Raw genomic sequence first — 24,881 nt, 5'->3', positions numbered from 1 at the left:
CCTTACAGACACACAAGTCAGGTTGCTTTGGGTCATGAACCTGGTCTTGAAGATCCCTATGGTATTTACAGGGCTCAAGCTAACCATGGTGCCTCTGGGTATTAGAATGTCACTCTGAGAGGTAAATCATCATGACCCAGTCCAGCTAGCAGAATAGTATCAAAAAGAAGTGGTCACCCCTCTGTCTGCCACCAGGACTAAGTGGATGTCCTTTCATGGCCATATTCACTTCAGGTTTTCTTTAAAAAGAAATAAAAGGTCATTTATATCACCTTTCTAGCCTCCCTATCAGGAATATACAATTTTATTTTTTTATTTTTACATATTTATTATTTCTAAGGGTGTTTTCCTTGCATGTACATCTACATACCCCAAGTGTGCCTGGTGCTTGAGGAGGTCAGGAAAGGGCGTTGGACCCCTTGGGACTGGCATTGCATGAGGTTGTCAACCACCATGTGGTATTAAGAACTGAACCCAGGTCTTCTGTAAGAGCAACTTGTCTTCTTAGTTGCAGAAGCATCGTTCTGGCCACCCCCATTTGTATTTTTAATATATCTGTTTGTCTACATCCAAGCTTTGGCTTTGTGCTAAATAAAATTGCTTTGTGTTTTTTCCATTTTGTGGCTGTTGTTAGATGCTTTTGCTTGGTTTTGAAATAAGGTCTCACTGTGTGACCTAGATTGCCCTGACCTCACAGTCTTCCTGCCTTGGCCTCACCGGTGCTGGGATCTCAGGTCTGCATCACCACACCTGACTGCTGTTTGCGCATTTTTAACAACTGACATCTCTCACCTTTCATCCACTTGCTTCCCCTGCTCAGCATGACCCCACGAGGATACAATGTGTCTCATGAAGTCCCCTCTGGAATTATCTCTATCAATCCTGCCTGCCCATCTGCTTAGATGCCCCCACCCCCTTCCTATATTTCAGTACCCAGTGCCCTTCTCTGTTACCTGTTGTTTACTCTGCCTCCTCCCTAGTCCAGGACAGAGACTGGATGGGGGTGGGGCCATATTTCTCAAGCTCTAGGTGTCCCTGTTCCAGAGAGAACTCTACCCCCATCTACTTATCTCCTCCATTCCCTAGCCTCTGATCCGATGGCTGCCCCCATTCTTTCACTCATGGTCCAGTGGGTTACCACACAGACCCAAATGACCCTGAGGTAACACTGATTTAGGTGAGGCAATGGGCTGGGAGGATGGGCGTATCCCAGTAGAGAGGCTTTGGGGTGGGGGATCCCCTGGGAACCGAAGTCAATCGGGGAGAAGAAGCAGCGGAGATGGGAAGGGCGCTTTAGGCAGAAGGCACAGCCTGGGCGAAGGCCTTGTGGATGACCAGGAGAGCATGGAGACAGGATAGGCACTCACGCCGTGCAGGGCGCCATTGCCCGTGTCCCAGAACAAAGAGTCAAGTTAAACAGTCCGGACGCTGTCATCACATGCAACACTGGCCATGCCTGCAGCAGGGGGATGGACCACTGGGTTAGAACAGGAATGCCAGCAGGCAGCTGCAGGCATCCAGGGCCCAAGAGGGGGCTGTGAGTTCTGGAGGCAGCCCGAGTGAGGAGCCATTTAAGGGAGAACCGGGCAGCAGGAGGCTTCTCAGGCTTAGGAGGCTGCAAAACAGAAAGAAGAGAAGCCCGGAGGCCAGTTTCCTCTTCCGCTGCCTGGACAGGCTGAGGCAGGCAGGAGGGCACAGACAGTGCCAGTGAGGTTCCACACTGCCTCCAGGGGATTGCTGTGCCCTGGGAGTACGTGATCCTGTCCCCTCAGCTTTGGGTGTTAACTAACACTTACAGGGTGTCAGCTGAGCTATGCTTTCCAAAACAACGCGCCCCCAAGGCTGGCCACTGACACTGCCTGCCCACCACCTTCATTAGCAGCACTGCCCACAGGCTGAGGCCAGCTCTGGCCCAGATCTCTTCATCTGCCAACATCGTCTACAGAGAGGAGAGCAGCCAGTCAGGAGGTGGCAGCTCACAAAGACAATCCCAACACATGGGGAGCTTAGGCAGGAGAACTGTCATGATTTCAAAGCTCATCTGGGTTACATGGTTAATTGGGGTCAGTCTGGGTTACAGAATGAGTCTGAAGCCAGCTTGGGATATATAGTGAGTTCAAGGCTACCTTGGGCTGCATTGTAAGTTGAGATGTTGCCTAAACACACTTTGTCCAACCCTATGCCTAAGGACAATAAGGGAGGGCATAGTGCAATGTCTGCAGAGCTGGAGTCAACACTCTGCCATCTGGCTTGAGAGTCCCTGGACTGGGCTGCCACCAGCCTCAGGTATGGGGTGGGATCCTCCTGAGGAACTGGGTCCCAGCATTGGCCACTTGTGAGTCCAGGGTGGCGCCTTTACATTCAGCTTCACTTTTCTCCTCTGGGAAGTGGAACCCACTCCATCTGCGGGCATGCAGTCAGAATGACATGCTACCATATCCCAGCCATGTGACCCTGGGCAGGTGCAGGGAAGTAGTGGGCAGTTCACTCTGCCTAAGACACCAGGTACCTAGAGGGTAGTGAGCTTCGCTAACAGGCCCTCCCCTAATCTTCTCCCTCCAGCTGTCATTCATCAACGGGTCCACGCATGGCCTCCGTGAGTCTGCTGCCTGGTAGGCTTCCAGACATAGGTTCAGTTCCCTCTATCAATTATCTCTATCAATCAGTGAGGGATGGCTCCTTCCTCTGGGACAGCTCCAGAGCTGGGCCTACCACCCAGTCAATTTGCTGATCCACTCAGCAGCTGGTCCAAGTGGCGTTTGTATCACTGCTCCCATTGCTCAGATGATGAAACTGAGGTTCAGAGATAGGAAGTGACCTCCTCAAAGTCACACAGTTCAGGTGAGGCACAGCTAGCTGGCTGGGGCTTCAACTCATGCCTAGTGGACATCAACCACTGCTCTTAGCCACCAAGATGGCCAAGGTGCCCCAAGACATGCTTCCTGCCAGTCCCCTCGCTCCACACAGGATCCTCCCACCGGGGCAGAGTCATTCATGCTGTCCCTCTTGATTGCCGACTTTTTAAAAACTAGGATCATTTTGGAGACAAACTTCTGGGCATGTCCGCCAGAGAGTTTCTAGATTAGGTTAGTTGAGGTGAGAAGACCCACCCTGAATGCAGGCTGCACCGTCCCATGAGCTGGGGCCCCAGACTGAAGAAAAAGGAGAAAGTGACCTAAGCACCAGTGTCCATCCCTTCCTGCACACTGAGGGTGCGGGGTGACCAGCGGCCTCACACTCCTGCCGCCACACGTCCCCACTGCGACAGACCATGTCCTAGAACTGTGAGCTAAAGTACCGCCGCCCCCACACACCCCCCTCCGCACCCTCCCTGCACCCCTCCTCCCCCGCCGCCTTAAGTTGTGTTTGCCAGGTGTTCTGACCCAGCCGTGAGTGTATGTCATGACTCATGTATGTCACACACTCATAACACAGCCAGAGGCTATGTCATGGGGGGCACATGACTGGAGGTGGACATGTGAGATCAGTTCTATTTCATTTTTTAGACAAGGTCTCTACGTAGACTGAGCTGACCTGTAACTCACAGAGGTCGCTCATTGAAGTCAAGTTTCTGTCTGTGGATTCAGTCTGACCCCAAAGCCAGATGATCTTAACTGCTCCACTCAGACATCTTTCCCAGGAAGTCCTCCCTGGTCTAGATGCACTGCGACCTGACAACCTCACTCACACAGTTCCAGAACAGAGTGGGTGGGCTGCAGACCTTGCCCACCTGCCCCCATCCATCCAACAGTCACATGGTCAGACCCGTGTTTAAGCTTAACCTCATCTCCCCAGTGTGACGCCACAGCTGAGTGCAGGGAGCTGTCAAGGTCCCCCTCCGCTTTGCCCCACCCACCGGGATCATCGTGGTTTGTTCCTGGGTAAAATAAGCACATCCTCTGCATTTGTATGCTTGTTTTCAGACAGGGTCTCATGCAGCTTCGGCTGGCCTCAGACCCTCTCTGTACACAGGGATGACCTTGAACTTCTGACTCCCCTGCCTTTACATTCCAAGTGCTGGGATGACAGGTATGTGCTACCATGCTTGTTTTTATACAGTCTGGGGACTCAAACCCAGGGCTTCGTGCATGCTAGACAAGCACTGTACCAACTGATCTACAGCCCCAGCCACAAAGACCTCAAATTTGTATCATCATCATCATCATCACCTTATGTGGACACTCCCTATGGATCTCACCCTTTTCTCTGGGTTATTTCACTTAGTCCTTAGCTGACACTCACAGGCAGACACTCTGTTATCCCCATTCCAGGTGAGAAGGTGGCTCGGAAAGGTGAAGAATCCCCACTAAGTTGTACAGCCAGGAGAGGGGGAGCATGTCCCCTCCAGTCCCTCCCTGTTAGTCTGGATGCTATCCTCAGTGACCTGCACCACCAAGCCTGACCCTGTCATTAGTTCAGGTGTGAACACCAACTCCCACACCTGTCATTAGGAACCAGGGTGACAGGAGCAGCGGGGTTCACACCCTGCCTAGCACCCCTCAACCCCTGTCAGCTGTGAAAGGCAGACAAACAGGGAGAGTGCCTCTCTGTTCCTTGACAGGGACTTGTGCTGCCCAAGCCCTTGGCCGCCTGGGTGGAAGGTTGCCTCAGGGCTGCTGGGTCCCCTGAGTTTGGGGAAACACTAACAGCCCTTGCTTGGGTATTTCTGATATGCTGGGGATTGTTTTCTCCAGCCCTCCACTGGTGAAAGGCTGATCATCCCGTGCTTTTTCAGGCAGGGAAAATGAGGTTCAGAGCTGCCCACGAGTTAGCAAAACCTGGGTGAGCAACAAAGCCTCCTGCTCCCTGGACCCGAGTTCCTTCCCCCGGGACTGCCCTCTCCCTCAAACATCAACAGAGGAGTCACAGAGAACTCAGAGGGAGGGAATAACTCAGGGGCTGATCCCTATGGCTAGCAACCGCAGTTCAGAACAATAAGGGGACACACACCGCCACCACCACCACCACCACCACTGTGGTTGCTACAGGGCTGGCTGGGCACCAGCCAATGCTACAGGGATTCTTGTAGTCACAACTCTGGGGAGGCTGAGGCAGGAGGATGGAGTTCAAGGCCAGGCTGGGCTGCACAGTGGTTTCAAGGTAAACCTGAGCTACATGGTAAGGGCTGTCTCAAAAAACAAAAATAAAAAAAGAAAGAAAGGAAGAAAGAAAAGGTGATATGTGTGTGTGTGTGTGTGTGTGTGTGTGTGTGTGTGTGTGTGTGTGTATATATATATATATATATATATATAGAGAGAGAGAGAGAGAGAGACTGAGTAGGCACAAGGTGGCCCCACCCCACAGTTTTGTCAGGAGCCGGTCCTCCAGCAAGGGGGTGGGAACAGAGAGCACCCTGGGATGGGAGACCATGAAGAGAAGTGTCTGGTCCCCACTCAGGGCTGAGTGACCACAAGGCCATGGGAGCCTAAAGGAGGCTTCACCCTGTCCTGGAGCAAGAGACCTCTGAGCTGAGGTCCATGCCAAGACTGGTAGCCAAGGACGGAGAGGGACTGCCTAGGCCAGAGGCTGGCAGGACCCCAGCACTTAACCGCAGGGCTCTCTGTGTCCCTGTGGCTGGAAAAGATGGAGCTCTTCCTTCCTCCATCTCTGCTCTCTTGGCTTTGCTGTTAGGTCCCAGCCCAGGCCTTCGGGGCTGGAGGGCTGGGAGTGTGGGGTTGGGACCTGGCCCAGCTCCTGGGATGTGTGACTCTTCTCCTGCTGAGGACCACAGGGGCCTGACCCCTTGTGGGACTGGCATGGAGTATCCGATTGTGCAATCCTCAAGAGAACAGCACAAGCACTGGATGGGACCCCAGCTGGGTCTGACAGCCAGCTGGATGGGCCTCAGAGGAACAGCATCAAGGGCCTTGCCCAGTCTCCGAGGTTGTGAAAGACAGGGTTGATGAGGGGAGGGCAGGAGAGGGGAGGGGACCTCAGAACAAGGGAAGAAATTACTCTGAACTTCAGACAGTCCTGTCAGTGGACCACGGGGCAGCCTAGTTTCTGAAAGCGTAAGAACCTGCAGGCCACACTCTCAGGCTGCAGTGCCCAGGGCACCTGTCTCATAGGTGGGTCTAGGTTGAATGGCAGAGAAGCCCTGGGAAGCCCTGGGCCGGAGTCTCCCCTCTTGCCTCCAGCTGAGGTCTGGGGAATGAGAGGAACTGCTCATGGGCCAGTGGAGGACAGCTAGGTGTAGGAGGATCTCTCAGCCAGGTGAGTTGCGACATTTGTTACTTCTCTGCCTGAAGATCCCCCCCCCCCATTTCCCCTAGTGAGGTATCAAGGCAGAGGCACGAGTTCCACCTCTTCCCTCAATCTCAGCAACTCCACCAGTCTCCCCCAAACCGGTTATTAAACGAATGAATACATTAGGCTTATCAAAACCGACGTGGGCTGCTTCTCCATCCAGACGCATCAAGACATGTCATTCGCTTCTCGGGCGGCTCTGGGACTGTTCCCAGGGATGGCAGACGCGGCCAGTTTCGGGGCTAGGGGGGTGGGGAAGCGCCGGGAGCCACACCCCTCGGAAATCATGCAGTGAGAAAGAGGCCCGTCCACACCCAGCCCGCCGAGCGGCGACTCCAGAGAGCCTGGGAATGCCTAAACCTGGGCCCCACGCGGCCCCTGCACCCACCGCGGCCTTTGAGTGCTCCAACGCAAGCAGGCAGGTGCAGCCCGGGAATGTCAGGACAGGTGGCCCGCCCTTGGAGTCACCATCTCTCGCAGCCCAACGCCAGCAGCACCTGCTCGGTCCCCAAGTCCCTCGGGGGAGCACCCTACCCTTGTACTCCCTACTCAAGTCCCCACCATTAAGGCCCCCAAGTAGAGCATCCTGGGGCTCTAGAGCCTCTTGTGCCCCTCACGGGTCCCATCCCACCAGGGTAGAACTTCCCGCTCTAGAGGGACCTCCGCCCGGCGTCCCCACGCATCGTCAACTCCTGGCTCAGCTCTGAGTCTCCCGCATCCCAGCCCAGGGTGCCCCCCTCACCTCCGGGTCTGCACCGTTGGGCTGTATTTGCCTTTGTTTTTCTTCCTGAAGAGCGAGTGCATGGTGGCGCTTGGGACGGAGGGACCTGGGACACGGCGACAGGCCCGGCGCGCACCGAAAGCGGGCGGCGGGCTCAGGTGAAAGGCGGCGGCAGCAGCGGCGGCGGCGCGCGGAGCCCCTAGTGAGGAGGGCCGTGGCTCTGGGTCACTACTGGGACAGGGCGGGGCGATCGCCCGCCACTCGCCGGCCTGCCGCTCCCCGGGAAGGTGGCGCTTACCTTGCGGGCGGGGCTTCAAGCGCGCTGCCTAGGTCCCCGCCGGACACCGCCCCCGCCGCCTGGTACTGCAGAGGCTGCGCAGCCGGTAGCCAGAACCGGGACTCCCAGTCCACCTGCGCCGGAACACGAGACCGCGCCCATCATGCACGTCGGGGCTGGCGCGCCCCCTGGCTGAAGGGTTTACCTGGGCTTATCAAGACACCAAGACACTCTTTTGATGACTCCCAGCTGGAACCTTAGACAGATGTGGGAGACTGGAGGTGGTGGTGGGGTCCCTGCGCCCTGCATGGTCAATCACACTCATGGTGGGGACAACGTGACTGGTGATGATGATGGCGTGGTACTGAATTCAGATCCTGTGGCCACCTACAGTCAAGGGCTCTCTGTGTCGTGTTTTACTTACTGCCTCTGCCTCGGTTTCTTCCCTTGCCAGAGGATGATAACGACCCACATCCGGAAGGGCTAGAGGGGATTCCTGAAGCTAATTCACCAAAAAGCTTGGCACACAGTGCCAGCTCAAACAAGCAAGAAGCTTGGCCACCACTGCCACCCAGGCCAGCTGGGGAGAACATAAATATCCCTAGAAACTTTCATAACCCCGGGCCCTGGCATGATAGAGACTTCATGGTGGGTCATAAAAGCTGCTTAGATCTGGCTGAGAATAGCAACGTTGTGTAATCCTGCCAGCATGTCCTGGGGTGAGAAGGAGCTGGGAGCAGAAGGCTGGTGGAAACATGGGAGTTTTATCCCATTCGGAGTTGTACCTGCATCCCACGAGCTCAAAGGGACACATCTCGAGCTCAAAGGGACGCATCTCTTTTTGTTGACTGGTGGAAAACTGAGTCTGGGTAGGAGTGAGAGTGGAGACAGCTGAGAGGACTCAGTGCCACCCTGGGGTTGGGGGTCGGGTGGAGCTCATCTGGGAAGAGGCCCTCTGGAGAGACTCCACAGACAGCCAAAGGGCTTAGAGTTCAAGCCGGAGATGAGGTCTTGAGAGTGGAAAGGGAAGGACAGCTGTGGGCCTTGATCACAGCATCAGGAGACTTGGATTCAAGTTCAGCTGTCTGTCTGCAGCCTCTGTCCCACGGTTTAAAATAGGGAGGCTGGTGCTGGGGTAGGTGTGGGGGATGGGCTCAGCTGCTAAGAGAACATGCTGCTCCTGCAGAGGACCCCTGTCAGTTCCCAGAACCCATGTTTGGTGTCTCCAGCCCTAGTGAATCTGATGCCTTCCTCTGGACTCCACAGGTACCCGCTGTCATGTGCACATACCCATGCATGTACCCACCCACATACACATGATTTAAAAAATAAATATACTTTTTAAACTATGGAGGTTGAAGCAAGGAGTGCAGCTCCTGAGAGCTGGTGGGTGCGATACCTGTACAATATGCTTTTGTACACACAGAAAGCTTCTGGAAGGACCCATGAGAAACTGTTAGCCTTGACTTCCCCGAGGATGAACAAGACTCTTCACCAGGGAAGGAGGGGGGCAGCCAGGACAGACCGGTGTTTGAATCTTTACTTGGTGTCTTTTCATCTGTGGGGAACAGTGAACAAGCCCCTTTGTCTCTCTGGGCCTCTGTTTTCCCCGTCTGTGAAGTGGGTAAACCTGTGAGTGACTGGCATGGGCTGAGATCCTTCATAGAGAGTCCCTAGCACAGCCTGGTTGTGATTAGACAGGACTCAAAAAAACAGGGACGCGTCCTTTGCTACAGGACGTCAGCTCATTGGATGCCAGGTACAGCTCTGAATAAAACTCCAGATTTCCCCAAACACTCAAATCCTCTTCTCAACAATTCCTGGGTGGGTGAGCGGGTGGGCGGGTGTGAAGTGATTTGGGGAGGCCTATGCACCGGGAATTCCAGGCTCACAGGCTTGGCGCACTGCAGAGTAACAACAACATCAACAACATTGATAGTTGATGATCCAGTCTCCTGTGTGCTCCCTGCGAAGTGAACCCTCTGGGATTCCCTGCTTAGGAGGGATCTGGCATCTCAGCTTTTTCTCTTGGGAAGGGAGCCATATTGAGAGTCACAGTGCCTGACTGGTCTGTGGCCCCATCCACCAGCTGCAAGTGCCCAAAATCTGGACACCCCTCTCTCTACCCACCACAGCTTCCACTCCCAGGCTCAGGGCAGCTGGGCCTGGTGCCCACTGACTCAGCTGGGCCCAGCCCAGGAGTGTTGGAGGGAATTAACAGATTAAGGGAGGAATTCCACTTGGCCCTCACCCGCCTTCTCGCTCCACGTTCTAAAAACAGCCAGGCCAGGCCTGGTGCAGCTGTGTGTGTGTGTGCATGGGTGTGTGTGCACGTGTGTATGCACATGCCGTCCACACGTCTGTGGGCAGGCAGGATGGGGTGGGGGACCTGCCCTCACCTGTACATCCTCTGGGGGCCAGATGGGGTTAATTTGGCATTGGCAAGCTGTCTTCTGCCAAGTGACTCATCTCCTCTGCTGGGGCGGGGGCGGGGAGGCCAGCACTGGGGCTGAGTAGGACTTGTTCCAGGATGGTCAAACCTCGTTGAGGAGGCACCTGCAGGCCCATCCAGTGCCCAGCAACCAGTGACCCTTGGCCTTTCACACCTGTCCCTTTCCAAAGCTGGAAGGAGGGACTTCATTATTGCAAGGGTCACCCACACCCTCTTTGTGCTCAGCATTTCCCCAGAAGTTGGAGAGGAATGCGCACTCCACGCTCACTTTGAACCAGTTTGAAACAGGAAGAACAACATTCTCTCAGCTGGGGAACAGAGAGAGGGCCATGCTTACAGGACCAGGATGGAGCCTTCTTCTCCCAGGGCGGGAGGCCAGGTCCATCCTCATGGATAGTCCCTCTCTCATCTCCTACATGGCTCCACCTTCTCCTGGGGAACACTTTCTGGTAGATACAGACTCCCAGCAGGCATGGCGGCAGAGACCTGTCACTTCAGCTGAGGCTCCCTGTGAAGTGAAGCCTCCGGGATTCCCTGTAGTGGGTAATCAATCTCTCAGCCAATGACCTTGAGCTACTTGGCCTGATAGAGGTGGTGCTCCTTGTCTGCCTACGTCACCTCTTAAAAGAGAAGAGTGTGTGTGTGAGTTCAAGGCTAGCTTGAGTGACTTAACCAACAAAAAGTCCGAAGAGCTGGGGACAGGGCTCAGTGGTATACTGTTGCCTGGCATGTGTGAGGCCCTTACGTCCAGTTCCAGGTTTCTCCCTCTGAGATCATGATTGAATGGGGTCTTCAGAGGGCCCAAAACCTGCATTTTATTAGCACCATGCTCTACCCACTGAGATAACCAGCCAGATGAAAACGGCTTTTTAGTGAGCAGCCATCCTCTGGAACACAAAAGCAGACAGTTTGGGGACTATCTGAAAAACACAGTTCAAAACCAGCCTGGGTTTGAATCCTGGCTGTGTGATCTCAGCAGGTGGCTTAACCACTCTGGGCTGCTTCACTAATATATAAGGGGCAGTCAGTGCAAAGGGCTGAATTCGGAGCCCTGGGTCTACAGGCCTCTCCTCCCCACACTCCCAGAGGACAGGAGGGGGCTGGCCCAGCTCCGCTCTGTATTGTGCAACACGTATTTACTTTTCCTGCCGGACAATTCTTTGGATAGAAAGTCAAGCTGGCCCTTCAGCTCACATGGGCTGACTCATGCCTAACCCGGAGCTGCTCCCCCTCACTAGAGCTCCCCATAGTTTCCCCTCCACAAGAGGGAAGCTGAGCTCTGGAGAGGGCACCGAAGAGGGTCCAGGGTGACTCACTGAGTCTTCTTGCTCCTGAGTCACCCCTAGAACATTTACCTCAGTCCCTCACCCATTGGGCCCCTGTCAGCCTCCTCCTGCCTCATGGGTAGACCCACCCAGTGGCCACTCCAGGAGGACAGGTTCCCATGACTCCCTGCTACCCTCCCCAGACGCAGGTATGCACCTGTACAGTTGGGTATGTTGCCAAAATATGGAGACAACACCCACTACAGTTGAACGGTGATTGCTCTGAACCCCAGGGCCCTGGCCCTCTCCCTACATGGCCCAGCCACAAAGGGGTGAATCCGAAGCTCAGACATCTCCCTCTAGGACTACCCCTGGTCCTCCCACACTCACCATGAGGGTTTCTCTGCAAGGAGGTCATCCTGTCAGGGCAGAGTGCCTCTAGGTGGGGCTGAACAGGCTCTGCCAGGCACAGCATCCCTGCAGGACAGACTGCCCTGCCTCCTGTCCACGCCCAGCTGCTTCTTCCTGCCTGCTGCCCGCTCCTCCCTTTCTGAGCCCTGCCAGGCTCATGCAGACCAGACCAGTGCAGCGACATTCTTGGGCCAGTTTCTAGGGTGTGAATGACCCTGGGGCTGGTCGGGTCAGAAGGTCAGGGCCTTGTTCCCTCCAATGCCCAGAATCCCAAGTGATAGATGAATCAGGCTACAAGGCACAGAACTAGAAATCAAACTAGATGTTAGCTTGAAGCCCATCTGGGCCCAAAAGCCAGCTCGGCCATTCCCCCACTTGTGTGACCTTGGGAGGTCATTTGCCCTCTCTGTTAAGTGAGCAGAACTTGGGAGCTGAAGTGTCCTGTCTGAGTTCTTTCATCTCCATGTGGTGTGACCCTGAGCAAGAATCTTCAACTCTCTGAACCTGTTTCCACATCTGCAAAAGGGAGCATCCTGATACCAACTCCATAGAATCCATGAAGACACAAAACAGTAATGCCAATGAAACGCGCATCCTCACAGCCGATCACCCAATGAGCCTTGGTGAAAATGATGAATGAACCACTTCTTCTGCATGCCTCTCGGCTGTGGCCATATGATCACGACATGCCTCTCAGGGCAGTTCCTGGGGACTCGGGACCATGTGCTGGGCCAGCCCTCTCACCCCCCTGCTGCCAGCATTGACCACGTGCTGGACAAAGACGATTTTCAGTATTCTCACCGAGTGAATGAGGGTGGTCCCAGGGAAGATCCCCAGAGCACCAGGCAAGAGTTAGAGAAGCGGTTTCTTTCTTTCTTTCTTTCTTTCTTTCTTTCTTTCTTTCTTTCTTTCTTTCTTTCTTTCTTTCTTTCTTTCTTTCTTTCTCTTTCTTTCTTCCTTCCTTCCTTCCTTCCTTCCTTTCTTTCTTTCTTCATCCATCCATCCATCCATCCATCCATCCATCCATCCATCCATCCATCCAATATTTACTCATTCATTTATAGACAGGATCTCAGGGAGTCAAGCTGGCCTCAAGCTCCCTTTGTAGGCCAGGCTAGCCTCAAGTTCATTATACAGCTGAGGATAACCTTGAATTTCCAATCCTCCTGCCTCCACCTACTCCTAAGTACTGGAATTACAGGAGTACCTGGTTTGTGTGGTGTGAGAGATGGCAGCCAGGGGTTTGTGTGTGCTAGGTAAGTACTCGGTCAGCTGTGTCACATCCCCAGCCCATCACATCATCCGATACTTATTGAGCAGATATTATTTGACAAGTCAAGTTCCGGCTCCTCAGTACGTGATATCAGGGTGGGGCCCTCAGAGGACTTTGCCGTGGAGAAGCAGGGTGAGGACAGGAGATGCGGTAAGTTCAAGGTCCCCAAACAGCAGCCCATCAGACAAAGGGGCAAAGCACAGAAAGACGATACTGAGTAGGGGCCTGGGAACACCGTGGGGGGAAAGTGGTCAGACTCAAGGCTGAGGGTGTTGGGGAAGAGAAGACCCTCAATTGTAGGCATGAGGTCCCTCACGTTCTCCTGCATTTCTTGCCAGAGAAAGAGGTGGACCCATGCTTCCTTCTTGTGCAACCATCCATTTACACAGCACCTTCTGTCCATCCAGCCCAGGAGTTACAGGACACATCCCACATGTGGGGCCCTTCCCATCGGGAAGACGGTGGGACAGGAAAGCAGGCAGCCATGTTGGTTTTCTCTCTGTGTCCATGCATTTGCACACCCTTGTGTTTGGGTGTTTAAGTATGCATGGGTATATCGTGCGTGTGTGCGTGCGTGCGTGTGTGTGTGTGTGTGTGTGTGTGTGTGTGTGTGTGTGTGTGTGTAGGCGACCTTGGGTAGGGGTTCCTCAGGCACTGTCTACATTGGTTCCTTTTTGTTTTTTTGAGATAGGGTCTCTCACTTGGACCTGGGCCTTGCTAGGTAGCCAGAGAACTCCCAGGGATCTACCTATCTCTGCCTCCCAGCAATGGAACTACAAGTGTGCTCTACCAGCCCCATTTAAAAAAAACATATTGAGTCAGGCAGAGGTGGAGCACGCCTTTAATCCCAGCACTTGGGAGGCAGAGGCAGGAAGATATCCGAGTTTGAGGCCAGCCTGGTCTACAGAGTGAGTTCCAGGACAGTCAGGGCTACACAGAGAAACCCTGCCTCAAAAATAAATAAATGAATAAATAAATAGAAATAAACATGTTCTATTTAGCTTATGTAAATGAGTATTTGGCATGTGTGTTTATGTGCACCACATGTGTGTCTGGTGCAAACAAGGGCATTGGATCTCTGGAACAGGAATCACATCCAGGTTTGAGCTGCCTCATGAGTACTGGGAAATGAACCTGGGTCCTCTGTAAGAGCAGTAAATGCTCTTAGCTGCTGAGCCAAATCCAGCCCCAGCCCCAACTTTTATGTAGGTGCCGTAATCAAGTCCTCATGCCTGGCAGATACTTTACACACTGTACACACTGTGTCCCCAGCCACTCCCCCCCGCCCCCCGCCATACCAAAAGGAAAACAAGAAAACAATAAAAAAAAAAAAACCCTCAAGTGCCAACCAGTCAAGGCGTGTGGCTAAGTGAACCACCTCCACAGCGGGAAGGTGGCAGGAATGTGAAAGATGTGATGTCTCAAGGAAGGAAAGCCTGTGATGTAGTGAGTGGATGTGATTAAAATATGTCTCTATCTCCTGGCCATCCTGCCATGATCTGCCCATTAGGTCTACTTTGATTTTTGTCCCCTCTCTGCTGAGCTCAAACATTCCAGCCTGGGACCCAGTGGCCAAGCGCCCATCGGGCAGTCGTTCCTGGATCACAGACGCAGGGCTTAATCCTGGGCCTGGGCCTGGGCCAAGAGCCCAGACAGATGAATCAATCCCAGCTCTGGACAGAGCTCCCTCCTCCCAGCCTAGGGTGCCCGCCCCATCCTTGCCAGTGGGTTGGCCATGCCCATCCTCACCACAGGGCCCGCCCTTGCTGCTCATGGGAGGAGCCCTATCCAGGAGCTTCCCAGCTGGGGAGACGCTGGGGTGAACCTGGAGCTGCCAGCCACTCCTTGCTGGGACTTTTCTTTCCATTTCTGAGCACAGGACTGCATGAATGCAAGCGTCCTTCTGAGCTATATTCCCGGCCTTTAAAAATATTTATTTATAGCTAGGCATAGTGGCCCAAGCCTTTAATCCCAGCCCTCAGGAAGTAGAGGCAGGGGGATCTCTGTGAGCTCAAGGCCAGCCTGGTCTACAGTGTGAGTTCCAGACAGCCAGAGCCACATAGTGAGATCCTGTCTAAAAAAAAAAAAAAAAAAAAAAAAAAAAAAAAAAAAAAAAAAAAAAAACCCAGAAACAAAATAATAAAAATAAATAAACATTTACTTATTTATTTACATTTTGAGATAGGGTCTCACTAAGTTGTCCAGCCTGGCATTGAACTTACTCTGTAGCCCATGTTGGCCTTGAACTTTTACTCTTCTGCTTCAGCCTCTAGAGCCCGGTCTGTGCCACCAAGCCTAACTGGGGAGCTGACAACGCGGCCACTTATTTTGCTTATGTGGAAGTGCTAAAGGCTTCTATTCCTGTAGACTTGACCAGCTGTGTGCTGGGTGTTGTCATATTGAGTAGCTCTAGAGAGTCGGCTGGTTGGTGGGGCTGGGCAGTGGCCCCCCAGGCTGAGGACAGAGGTCCCTGGGGTCTGCTCTCTGGACATGGCTCTAACTGCTCAGCCTGTGGCACTCCGTGTCCAATCACTCCCACAGGGAGGGTAAGGACCCCGCTGACCCCTGTCATTGTCACAGGCTCCTATCTGCCCTGTGGGTGTGACCCTGTGCAGGAATGGAATTCTTCTGCCTCAGTTTCCCCTTCACCTACAAAAGCCATCCTTGGGACCCTTGTCACATGTGGCCTTTATCTGAGCTTCAGATCCAAGGCCTCACCCCTCACCTACTCTTCCTCATTCCCGCACTGCAGGAGACTGTACTTCCAGGCTCCTCCTTCTCTTCATTCCCGGGCCCTTCCTCCCTCCTCCCAGACCCCTCCTCCTTTTCCCTCCTCCCAGACTCCCCATCCTTCTCCCTCCTCCCAGGCCCTCCTCCTCCCAGGCCCCTCCTCCTCCCAGGCCCCTCCTCCTCCCAGGCTCCTCCTCCTCCCATGCTCTTCTTCCTCCCTCCTCACAGACCCCTCCTCCTTTTCCCTCCTCCCAGGCCCCTCATACTTCCTCCTCCCAGGCACCCTCTCCCTGTTTTAGGCTCCTCTTCCTCTCCGTTTTCAGGCCCTTCTTCATCTCTTCATCTTCCCTGTTCTCAGAATACCTCTTCCTTCCTCCATCTTCCTTACTCTCCATCTTCCCCCTCCTCCACACCCTCCTCCCTCGTCCTTTGTTCACTAGTCTGTTCTAAGCACAGCAGCCAGAGGCTGAACAGACAACCCCAAGATCTGTGCTCTCACACTCCCACCCTGAACAGCCCATCTATTCTCCTTGGCTGCCTCCCTGTGAATATCCTCCTGCCTCAGGGCCTTTGCACATCCTCAGTCTCTGCTGGCTGGCCCCACTCAAGTCTACCCTCATCTTGCTTGCTCCTGCCCCTGTTGAGTGCTCAGCAAAGTCTGATGTGCCACAGCACAGGCTCCTGGTCTCTCTCTGAGCCCAGGCCCAGCTGCGCTGTTTGCTTCCGGGCACTTCTATGCCCAGCACCTGCCTGGCTGTCCCTCGCACTTACTGAAGCTGTGTTTCATCTTTGCGGAGTAACTTGGGGGCGGGGAACACTGAGATGAAAGCCAGTGCCCAGACCCCTCCCCTCCCCCACTGATCTTGAGAGACATTGGTCTCTCTCCCTGCTTGGAGAGCTCAGGGTGTGGCAAGGAGGAGTAGGGGGGTAACAGGATCCTCTCCCCTTACCCTGTCCCCTCATCAGGCTTCAAGCTCCACTGCAGGATCATGGAGGAAGGGGGTCCCAGGGTAGGCAGAGCCTTGTTTGTGTGTTTTGGGGTGCAGTGACAGGTGCCCAGCTCTCCTTGGCCTTGGCATGGACACACTATGTAGGGCTCCATTGGCTGGCTCTCTCCCCTCATGAGGCCTCTCTGAAGATGGCCTGGTGCCCCAGTGAGGCCAGAAACCATCTCCCTTCAGAACCTGCAGAAGGACGGGTTGACCGACGCCCACCTCTAGCCCAGTGGGGCCCATTTCAGCTTCCAGGCCTCAGGATTGTGAGATGGGAATTTGTACTGTGTTTCAAGCCACAAGTTCATTGTCTGTGACAGCAACCCAGGAACTAGCACTGAGGCTTGCTGTGGAATAATCCTTCTGTATACCATGAAGATGGGTTGCTCTCATTGTTAACAAAAAGCTGATTGGCCAATGGCTAGGCAGGATTTTCAGGACAGAGAGAATGCTGAGGAGGAGAAGGGCGGAGTCTGAGGAGATGCCATGAGGCACAGAGTGAGCAGGATGGGAAGTATGTACATGAGGTAAAAAGAGCCTCAGGACAGCACATAAATGAATAGAAATGGGTCAATTTAAGTTATAAGAGCTAGTTAAAAACACGCTTAAGCTATTGGCTGAGCATTTATAATTAATACTAAGTCTCTGTGTGGTTATTTGGGGGAGCAGCTGGTGGGACAGAAAAGTGCCTGGACCATCAAGACCTCTGGGAGCAGACAGAGGAAAGAACCTTGGTGAAGGCAGGGAGTAAGGACCAAGGCCTTGTCTCCTGTCATAGTCACCCTCCAAATCTATTCACCCAAAGGGTAGGCAGTGACCACCCAGGGCCCAATAGGGAACACTGCTCAGGCAGAGATGCTCCAAATCACACCCTGCTTCTGTCCTTTTTGAGGTGTTTTCAAGACCCAAGAGCTGGGCATGATGGTGCACACCTCTTGTTGGAGGCTCGGGAGGCTGAGACAGGAGTGTGAACTGGAGACTAGCTTGGGCTACATGGTAAGTCTCAATAAAGAACAACAAAAAACCAGGAAGGATTGTGGTTCCCAGCACACAAGAGGTTGATGTAGGAAGGTCATTGCAGGTTTGAGGCCGGCCTAGGGGTGACTGGGCTACATCCTGGGCTACAGAGTAAGACCCAGTCTCAAAAATCTCCAATCAACCAAAGAAAAAACAACCAAGAGAACTGAAGGGAGTGTGTCCAAGTTCAGCACTCAGGAAGGCTCCTGTCACCGGTGATGTGGCCTTGAGAGCAAGCTCTTGGCCTCATTGTCCAAGTTTGACTCTTCTCTGGCTGGCAGGCTGTCTGTCTGGATTATCTCCCCTTATCCACATGCTTCTCATCCACCTGTGAAAGCCACACTGTCAGCCCAGATGCTTGTCCACAGCCCGGTGAAATGTGGCCTGTCCACAGAGGAGCATGACTCAGTCACAGAAAGGAAGGAAGGGTGGGGACCATTGCACTTGCCCAGCAGCCTGGAGAGAGGCCCTAAGGTCTATCCCCAGCTCTGGATAAAACAAAACAAACAAAGTTCTTGAACAAAGCTGTAGTAGCTCACACCTATAATCTCTGCTCTCAGGAGGCTGAGGCTGATAAGATAGGAACATGGTAAATTCAAGGCCAGCCTTGGCTATAGAGCAAGACTGTCTAAAAAAAAAATAAAAAGACATAATTGCTATAGAGATGGTTCAGCATTTCAGTGTGCTTGCTGATCTTACAGAGGACTGGAGTTCAATTCCCAGCACCCATGTTGGGTGGCTCACTACAGCCTCTAATTCCAGCTCCAGGGGATCCGGTATCTCTGACTGCCAGCATGTGTCCTCATGTGCGCATGCCATACATAGATACACACAGAGAGATTTCAAAATAAAAATGAATTTTAAAGTCAAATAAAACAGAAGAGGGCACAGTACGGCCACACGTCTGTGAGCAGAAGGCCAGAGTTCACTAGGGGGAATCTGTGAAAGCATCCACACTGCCTGCTGAGCCACTCAGCCCTGTGTCCCCACCTCGCCCCACGCTGAGGATTCTCCACTGTTTAAAATCTTCTCATCTTTGTGACCTTTGGCTCACAGGTGGCTCTGGGTGGAGTCCAGAAGCCTTTATGGAAATGAAAAGACTTGGGGCAGGCTGGGAGTCAGACTGGGGAGTGACCGACTGTGCAGGCCCCTGGGTCAGCCACTCTTGACCCTGCTCCTGTCCAATCAAGGCTGCAAAGTCACCAGGATCACCGTGTGGCATTGTTACAACCTGAACAACTGTGCACAGACTGTGACCTGGGTGGCCCTAGAGGGTCCCCAACAAGGAGGCCCTGGACTGTGTGCTGAGAACTGGAGAAAAAACACAATTTTGCCTAATGGTGGAGGCGCACACCTTTAATCCCAGTACTGGGGAGGCAGAGGCAGGCGGATCTCTGTGAGTTCGAAGCCAGCCTGGTCTACAGAGGGTACCAGGACAGCCAGGGTTACACAGAGAAAACCTGTCTTGAAAAAACAAAACAAAAGCAAAAAACCCACCCACCCAACCAGACAAACAAACAAAACAACAAAAGAGAGTACAATCTAGACCCTAGATCCCAGGACATCAGGGGACAGATGCGATGGCCTTCAGAAGCAGCAGCTGGGCAGGCTGACAGGAGAGACTGCTCCAAGGGTGTAGGCATCCTTCTGGGAGCGGCAGTGTCGGGAAGCCCCGCTGTGGTGCTGGTTACACAGCCTTGCAGATGCGCTGAGGCCCGCCATATTGCACAGTAAGATGGTTATAATAGGCGCTCTCATGTTATATGTATTTTATTTTACTGTGTGTGTGTGCATGTGTGCGTGAGAATGTAGATGCTTTTGTGTGCAAATGTATGTGGAAGCTAGGTGTCTTCTTCCTTTCTCTCTTTTGTTTATTGAGACAGGCTGTACTGGCTAATTTTATGTCAGCTTGACACAAGCTGAAGTCATCTGAGAGGAGGGAGCCTCAATTGAGAAAATGCCTCCTCCATAAGACCAGGCTGTACACAGGCCTGTAAGGCATCTTCTTAATTAGTGACTGATGGAGGAGGGTCCAGCCCACTGTGAGTGGTGCCACCCTAGAATGGTGGTCCTATAAGAAAGCAGGCTGAATAAGCCATGAGGAGCAAGCCAGTAAGCAGCACCCCTCCATGGTTCCTGCATCAGCTCCTGACTCCAGGTTCCTGCCCTGCTTGTGTTCCTTCCCTGACTTCCCTCAGTGATGAACAGTGATGTGGAAGTGTTAGCCAAATGAACTCTTTCCTCCCCAAGTTGCTTTTGGTCATGGTGTTTCATCACGGCAGTAGTAACCCTAACAAGACACAAGGTCTCTCTCTGTAGTCCTGGCATCCTGAAATTCGCTCCATAGACCAGGCTGGCCTCAAACTCAGATATCCACCTGCCTCGGCCTCCCAAGTGCTGGGATTAAACGCGTGTGCCATCACATCTGGCTGGTGTCTTTTTGAGCTCTCTCCACCTTACATTTTGAGGTGGGGTCTTTCATTTGAATCCAAAGTTCACTAATTCTGTTAGTAAGCTTGCTTCAGGGGTCTCCATCTTCTGCACACTCGCTGAGCTTACACGTGGGCTGCTACACCTGCCTGGCATTCACACGCATGCTAAGGAGTCCCAGCACGTTGCTTACACTAGCTTCGAAAGTGCTAGCCCTCTCACTGAGCCCTCTCCCTAGACCCGACTTACTGATTTACAATTTATACTTACTAAGACTTGTTTCTTCTTTATTTACAGTGAATGTGATTTGTGGGGGTGCCCTTGGAAGCCAGAAAAGGGCACTGGGCGTCCTGGTGCTGGACTTAAAGGCAGGTGTGAGCCACCCAGGGTAGGTGCTAGGAATTGAACTTGGGTCCTCTGCAAGAGCAGCAAGCACTCTTAACTACTGACCCATCTCTCCAGCCCCTATTCATTCATTTTTTGAGGCAGGGCCTTATGTAGTCCATGCTGGCCTCAAACTTGCTGTGTAGCAAGGAGGACCTTGAACTGCTGATCCTCTTGTTTCCATTTCTGAGTGCTGATATTACAGACAGGCTACGTGTGGTGCTGAGGGTGGAATCCAGAACTTCATGGGAGCCAGGCAAACACTACCAACTCTCCAGTTTTTGTTTTAATTGAGGCGAAATTTATAGAACGTGCAATCGTCCATCTTAGTTTAGACCATTTGATGGCGTTTAATAGACCAGTGTTCTGCCTGCATCGCCTCCCTCAAGTCCCAAGGCATTTCCTCGCTACGGCAGCTGTTTGGGGGTTGAGTGCATTCATATTTGAAAGTCTGTAGAAGAGTGTCTGGAAGGGGACGTACAAATGAAGGGGTAGGGATAATTAGCAGAACCGAACTGGGAAGAGGTTGTGTGGGGGTGGAGGTGGTGACATTATTAACCCGTGTCCCTTGCCCTGGGGCAGGACTCGGTCCACACACGCACCCCCTTTCCTCATGCTTCCCTGCACCCAACAGGCCACCACTCGTTTTCCTAGTGTGGTCCCATCTCCCCTCAAGGTTTGGAGTAGAGGAGGTTGTGACTCAGCTGTGGTGTTGGGAAAACACCAGCTGACGGTGTCACAGTCACTGTGTCTTGCTGATCCCGGGACAGAGAACAGGTCCCCTCAATGAGCCCAACTAGGTAAGGCACCTGGGACCGAACGATCGCCTTCGGCAACTTGGGTTATCTTTTGCTGCCACCTTGTGGTAAGTCTGGGAATTTTGACTCCCAGTGCTGTACTTTTTAACCTAGCGAGCACTTTGCACAGGCATACTGCTAGGTCCTGGTAAACTCTTGCCGCTACCTGGGCAGCCACGACAAAAAGGATGGCAACGATACCGGAGCCATCTCCTTTGCTCTAGGTGAAACAGCAGGCTGGAAAAAAAGGAGGGCCGATGGGGGTGAGGCTGGTCCCTGGGCCCCCTAGGAAGACTCGCAGGGTTTGGAGGAGGCTGAAGTTAGAAGAACTGGCAAATGCCTGCCTCCAGGGTGACCCCGTGCACGCCCTCCCTGACTTTCTCCTCCCCAACACTTTCCACCATGTCTAAATTATCAAATAATAAATGTTGCTTTATTTTTTAGACTCGTTATTTTTTTCCCCGCGCAGAAATGGTTTATTATTAGGAGAGGGAAAGGGGGGGGGTCGAGGGGTGCACACCTCGTGGGAGTGGAGGGAGAGAGCTCTTTTTATTATTTTAAATTATGTGTATGTGTAGGTAAGTGCACATGAGTGCAGGTCCTGCAGAGGTCGGAGGAGCTGGATTCCCCCGGAGGTGGGGTTACAGGACGTCGTGAGCACTTGAACTGGGCGCTGGGAATCGAACTCGGCTCCTCTGGAGGACCAAGCAGTGCATATTTTAACTGCTGAGCCATCTCTCCAGCCTGCCGAATTGATTTAACATCCGAAGGCCTGACAATGAACGCTCTGTAAAGGTGCATGAGGAAAGGTTGTGGGAGATCACTGCAGCCTCTGAAGCGAGAGCAGGTCGGGGAGCTGAGCTCAAGGCCAGGTGTCAGCCGGGCCTGGTGGAGCACATCTGTAATCTCGGGAGGTTGAGGAAGTATAGCCGCGAATTCGAGGGTGCACTGGTCTACAGTGTGAATTCTGCCTCAGAACAAACCAAACAACAAGGAGAAGTTCAGGCGCAGTGGGATGAAGGAGAGGTTACACCGAGCGAGGATGCTCTGAACTGTACCTATGGGCAGGTTCAGGTGAACGGGGCGGGGTGGGGGTGGAGGGGACCTGGGGGCTGGGTCCTCTGGGGGGGCGGACGCAGATTGAGTTGGGGGCGGAGCCTTTGCTGGGTCTAGGTGACTGTGGACCGGTTCAATATGGGCGGGGCCGAAGGCGTGACCAATTGGGAGCGAGGGTGGGGCTGAAGGCGTGACCAAGAGAGGGACGAGTAAAAACGAGGGGCAGGGCTTAAAACAGGGGGCAGAGTCTGGCCGGGGTGGGTTGGGACCAGACCAATCAGGAAGCAAGGTAAGCCTGTAGGGGCGGGGCCAGGCCAGGCCAAGTTCTCCCGCTGTCCCGGGTCCTGGAGCTCTCCAGGCCCGGTATGTCTGTCACCGCTCTGGTGCCTCTTTTGCGGGCCGGGCCACCGCGTGTGTGGGATTGAGTAAGAAGCTGGTACAAGGCTGAGGTTGCTGAGCTCAGGCTCTGCGCTCCGGGTAAGGTGCCTGCTGGGACTCTGGCGAGCTCAGCTCCCTGGGTCAAGCAGGTGCCAGAACACTGTGCTGTGGTGTCTCCAGCAGTCCCGAGGGTGAGCGGGGCTGTGGGGCCTGCGCGTGCATGCGTGTTTGAATAGCTCTGTGTGGGTGCGCACTGTATGCACCTGGGGAATAGTGTGCGCGTGTGTGGAGTTGCTACCGGGAGCTGAGTGCCTGTGCAAAGTTCTGTGTTGCGTGTGCAAGGTCTGTTCTGTGTGGGAGTGGAGTGCAGGGGTAATGTGCAGAAGGGTGCATGTGTCAGGGTATCATGGAGAGAAATGAACTGGCAGGCACAAAAATACTGGGGGTGGAGGGTGGGCAATAGGGCAGGGTATCCGTGGCAAGCCATGGGGGGGAATATGTGAGGACAATCGTGGGAATGTAAGAATTGAAATGCATGTGCCTGTTTGAGTGGGTGGCATTGAGGGTGCCTCTGGAGGCCTCTGAAAGAGTGGGGATGGGGAGATGGCATGGAGTGCTGCTTGCTTTCAGAGGGGTGAGTGTGCGTTGGGGTGGTGGGTAGTGGACAGGTGCCTGGCCTGGCTCAGTGGCCAAGCATATCAGTTTCTTACTTTTAGGGCAGGGAGAAGAGTCGACCGGTCACTGAGGGCTGGGGCTGCCCTGACAGCATAGTGTCCATGATTCGCGGGAAGGGAGCTGCCACCTCACTAGGAACTCTTTATTCACAGGCTCTGTGCTCACCCTGTCCTGGTGGTGTCTGAGTTCGAACATGGTGCAAAAATACCAGTCTCCTGTCCGAGTGTACAAGTATCCATTTGAGCTGGTCATGGCGGTGAGTGACCCCTGGTTCTTGGGCTCTCTTGTGACTGGAGGTCAGCTATGGTGGGAGGGAGAAGGGACATTTCAAACTATGAGATGGGGAAGACTTACTGAACTATTCAGCTGCCCTGACTTCTTTGCCTGGCCACCCTCTTCCATCTGTCATGACTCTTGGAACCCTGCCTAGCAGATAGAATACAAGATCTAGTGTGGTGGTATGTGCCTGTAATGCCAGCATTCGAGGGGCTGAAGCGGGGCGATCAGGAGTTCAAAGCCATCCTGGGTTACATAGGAACAAAATCAGAGAGTCTGAGTATGTAGACATGGCTGCGTGTCTGGCAGGGAGGCAGCTGGGTGCCTAGGGCTGACCCCGGATCCTTGGCCTCCTGGGCCAGGTCTTTGCACTGAGGCCAGAGCTGGGGCATGCCTTGGACTCTTTCTCTGGGTTCCGTCACTCTGCTCCCGGAGCTTCGGTCTCCTTGGTGAAATGGGGCAGAGCTGCAGGCTTGTGGTGGAGTAACAGAAGTGACGGGTGTCTCAGAAGCCCCATGGTTGACACATAGTAGGTACCTGTGACATATGGCATTCCCTGTTGTCACACAAGATCCAGAGCGGAAGGCAAAGCAGTGGTGAATGCTCGTCCAGCTTGCAGAATGCTTTGAGTTCCACGCCTAGTGTGCCTAGCGTATACACACACACACACACACACACACACACACACACACACACACACACAGAGAGAGAGAGAGAGAGAGAGAGAGAGAGAAGAGAGAAGAGAGAAGAGAAGAAAAGATAAGGTTTTATAAATAACTATACTGAAATATCTTGCAAGTGAAGTGTGTCCAACCTGTGGCCCATGGGGTTCACATGTTCCAGGACAGCTACAAATGTGGTCCAATATAGTCATAGACTACAACACCCTATGGATGTCAAAGGGTTGGACACCCCTGCTAATGTCCTAAACACCAGTGTCTCCCCATTCTGCTGCACCCCACCCCTACGGCTAACCCAGCCTTCTTTTTAAGAACCCATCTCAGCTGGTAGATCTGTGCATGTGTCCTGTCTGATCCAACTCTGCGAGCCCACGTGCCTATGTTTTTCTAGTCAGGTAGAAGATGAAGGACCACAGAAGCCATTGTTACACTTGGCTGATTCCTAGAGTGGTGAGGTTGACAAGATGGGTAGCCTTGGAGCGGGTTACTTCACTCCCAACCCTCTGCTGCCCATCCTTAAAGAGGCTTTCCAAATCATGGTGACGAGCCGTGGATTGAGGGAACCCATATCTGCAGGCTCCTAACGTAGGCTCTGATGAAGAGGAAATGAGCCATGAATTCTGGCTCTCACTGTGACTCTTGTCCAGGCAGGCTGTAGGCTTCCCTTCTTTGTCATGGGCCTGTGACTCCAGAGGGTGAAACTCAGTCACTTTGGTCAGAAGTGGATCCACACTGTCTCATGCCACACTCTGGTTGTCACGGTAATTAACTCTGTGCGTGCGCATGTGTGTCCATCCCAGCACAAAGCTCACTCCATGCCA

General features: G+C 53.4%; 2 protein-coding genes across 3 annotated transcripts in view; one reads left to right on the top strand and one right to left on the bottom strand.

The window, feature by feature from the left end:
- Positions 1-11,391, bottom strand: part of Ppl (periplakin) — a 56,024-nt gene extending 44,633 nt beyond the window's left edge. The window contains exon 1 of one of the 2 annotated variants that reach the window (XM_076577937.1): positions 11,352-11,391. Coding sequence is in view for 1 of the 2 variants with exons in the window: in XM_006984667.4 (XP_006984729.2) it covers positions 6,989-7,050 (62 nt within the window). In the remaining variant the exon portion in view is untranslated. Of the gene's footprint in view, positions 1-6,988; positions 7,201-11,351 lie in introns of those variants that run through there. The other variant, XM_006984667.4, reaches the window with a different exon arrangement.
- Positions 11,392-22,361: 10,970 nt separating this feature from the next.
- Positions 22,362-24,881, top strand: part of Sec14l5 (SEC14 like lipid binding 5) — a 38,792-nt gene continuing 36,272 nt past the window's right edge. Inside the window, exons 1-2 of the mRNA XM_006984666.4 lie at positions 22,362-22,620; positions 23,257-23,360. Of these exons, the coding sequence (XP_006984728.2) occupies positions 23,298-23,360 (63 nt within the window). The 5' untranslated portion in view covers positions 22,362-22,620; positions 23,257-23,297. The remainder of the gene's footprint in view (positions 22,621-23,256; positions 23,361-24,881) is intronic.

This window comes from Peromyscus maniculatus, chromosome 8 (genome assembly GCF_049852395.1).
Source record: "Peromyscus maniculatus bairdii isolate BWxNUB_F1_BW_parent chromosome 8, HU_Pman_BW_mat_3.1, whole genome shotgun sequence".
NCBI lineage: Eukaryota > Metazoa > Chordata > Mammalia > Rodentia > Cricetidae > Peromyscus > Peromyscus maniculatus.
This window is presented reverse-complemented; position numbering and strand designations above follow the sequence as displayed.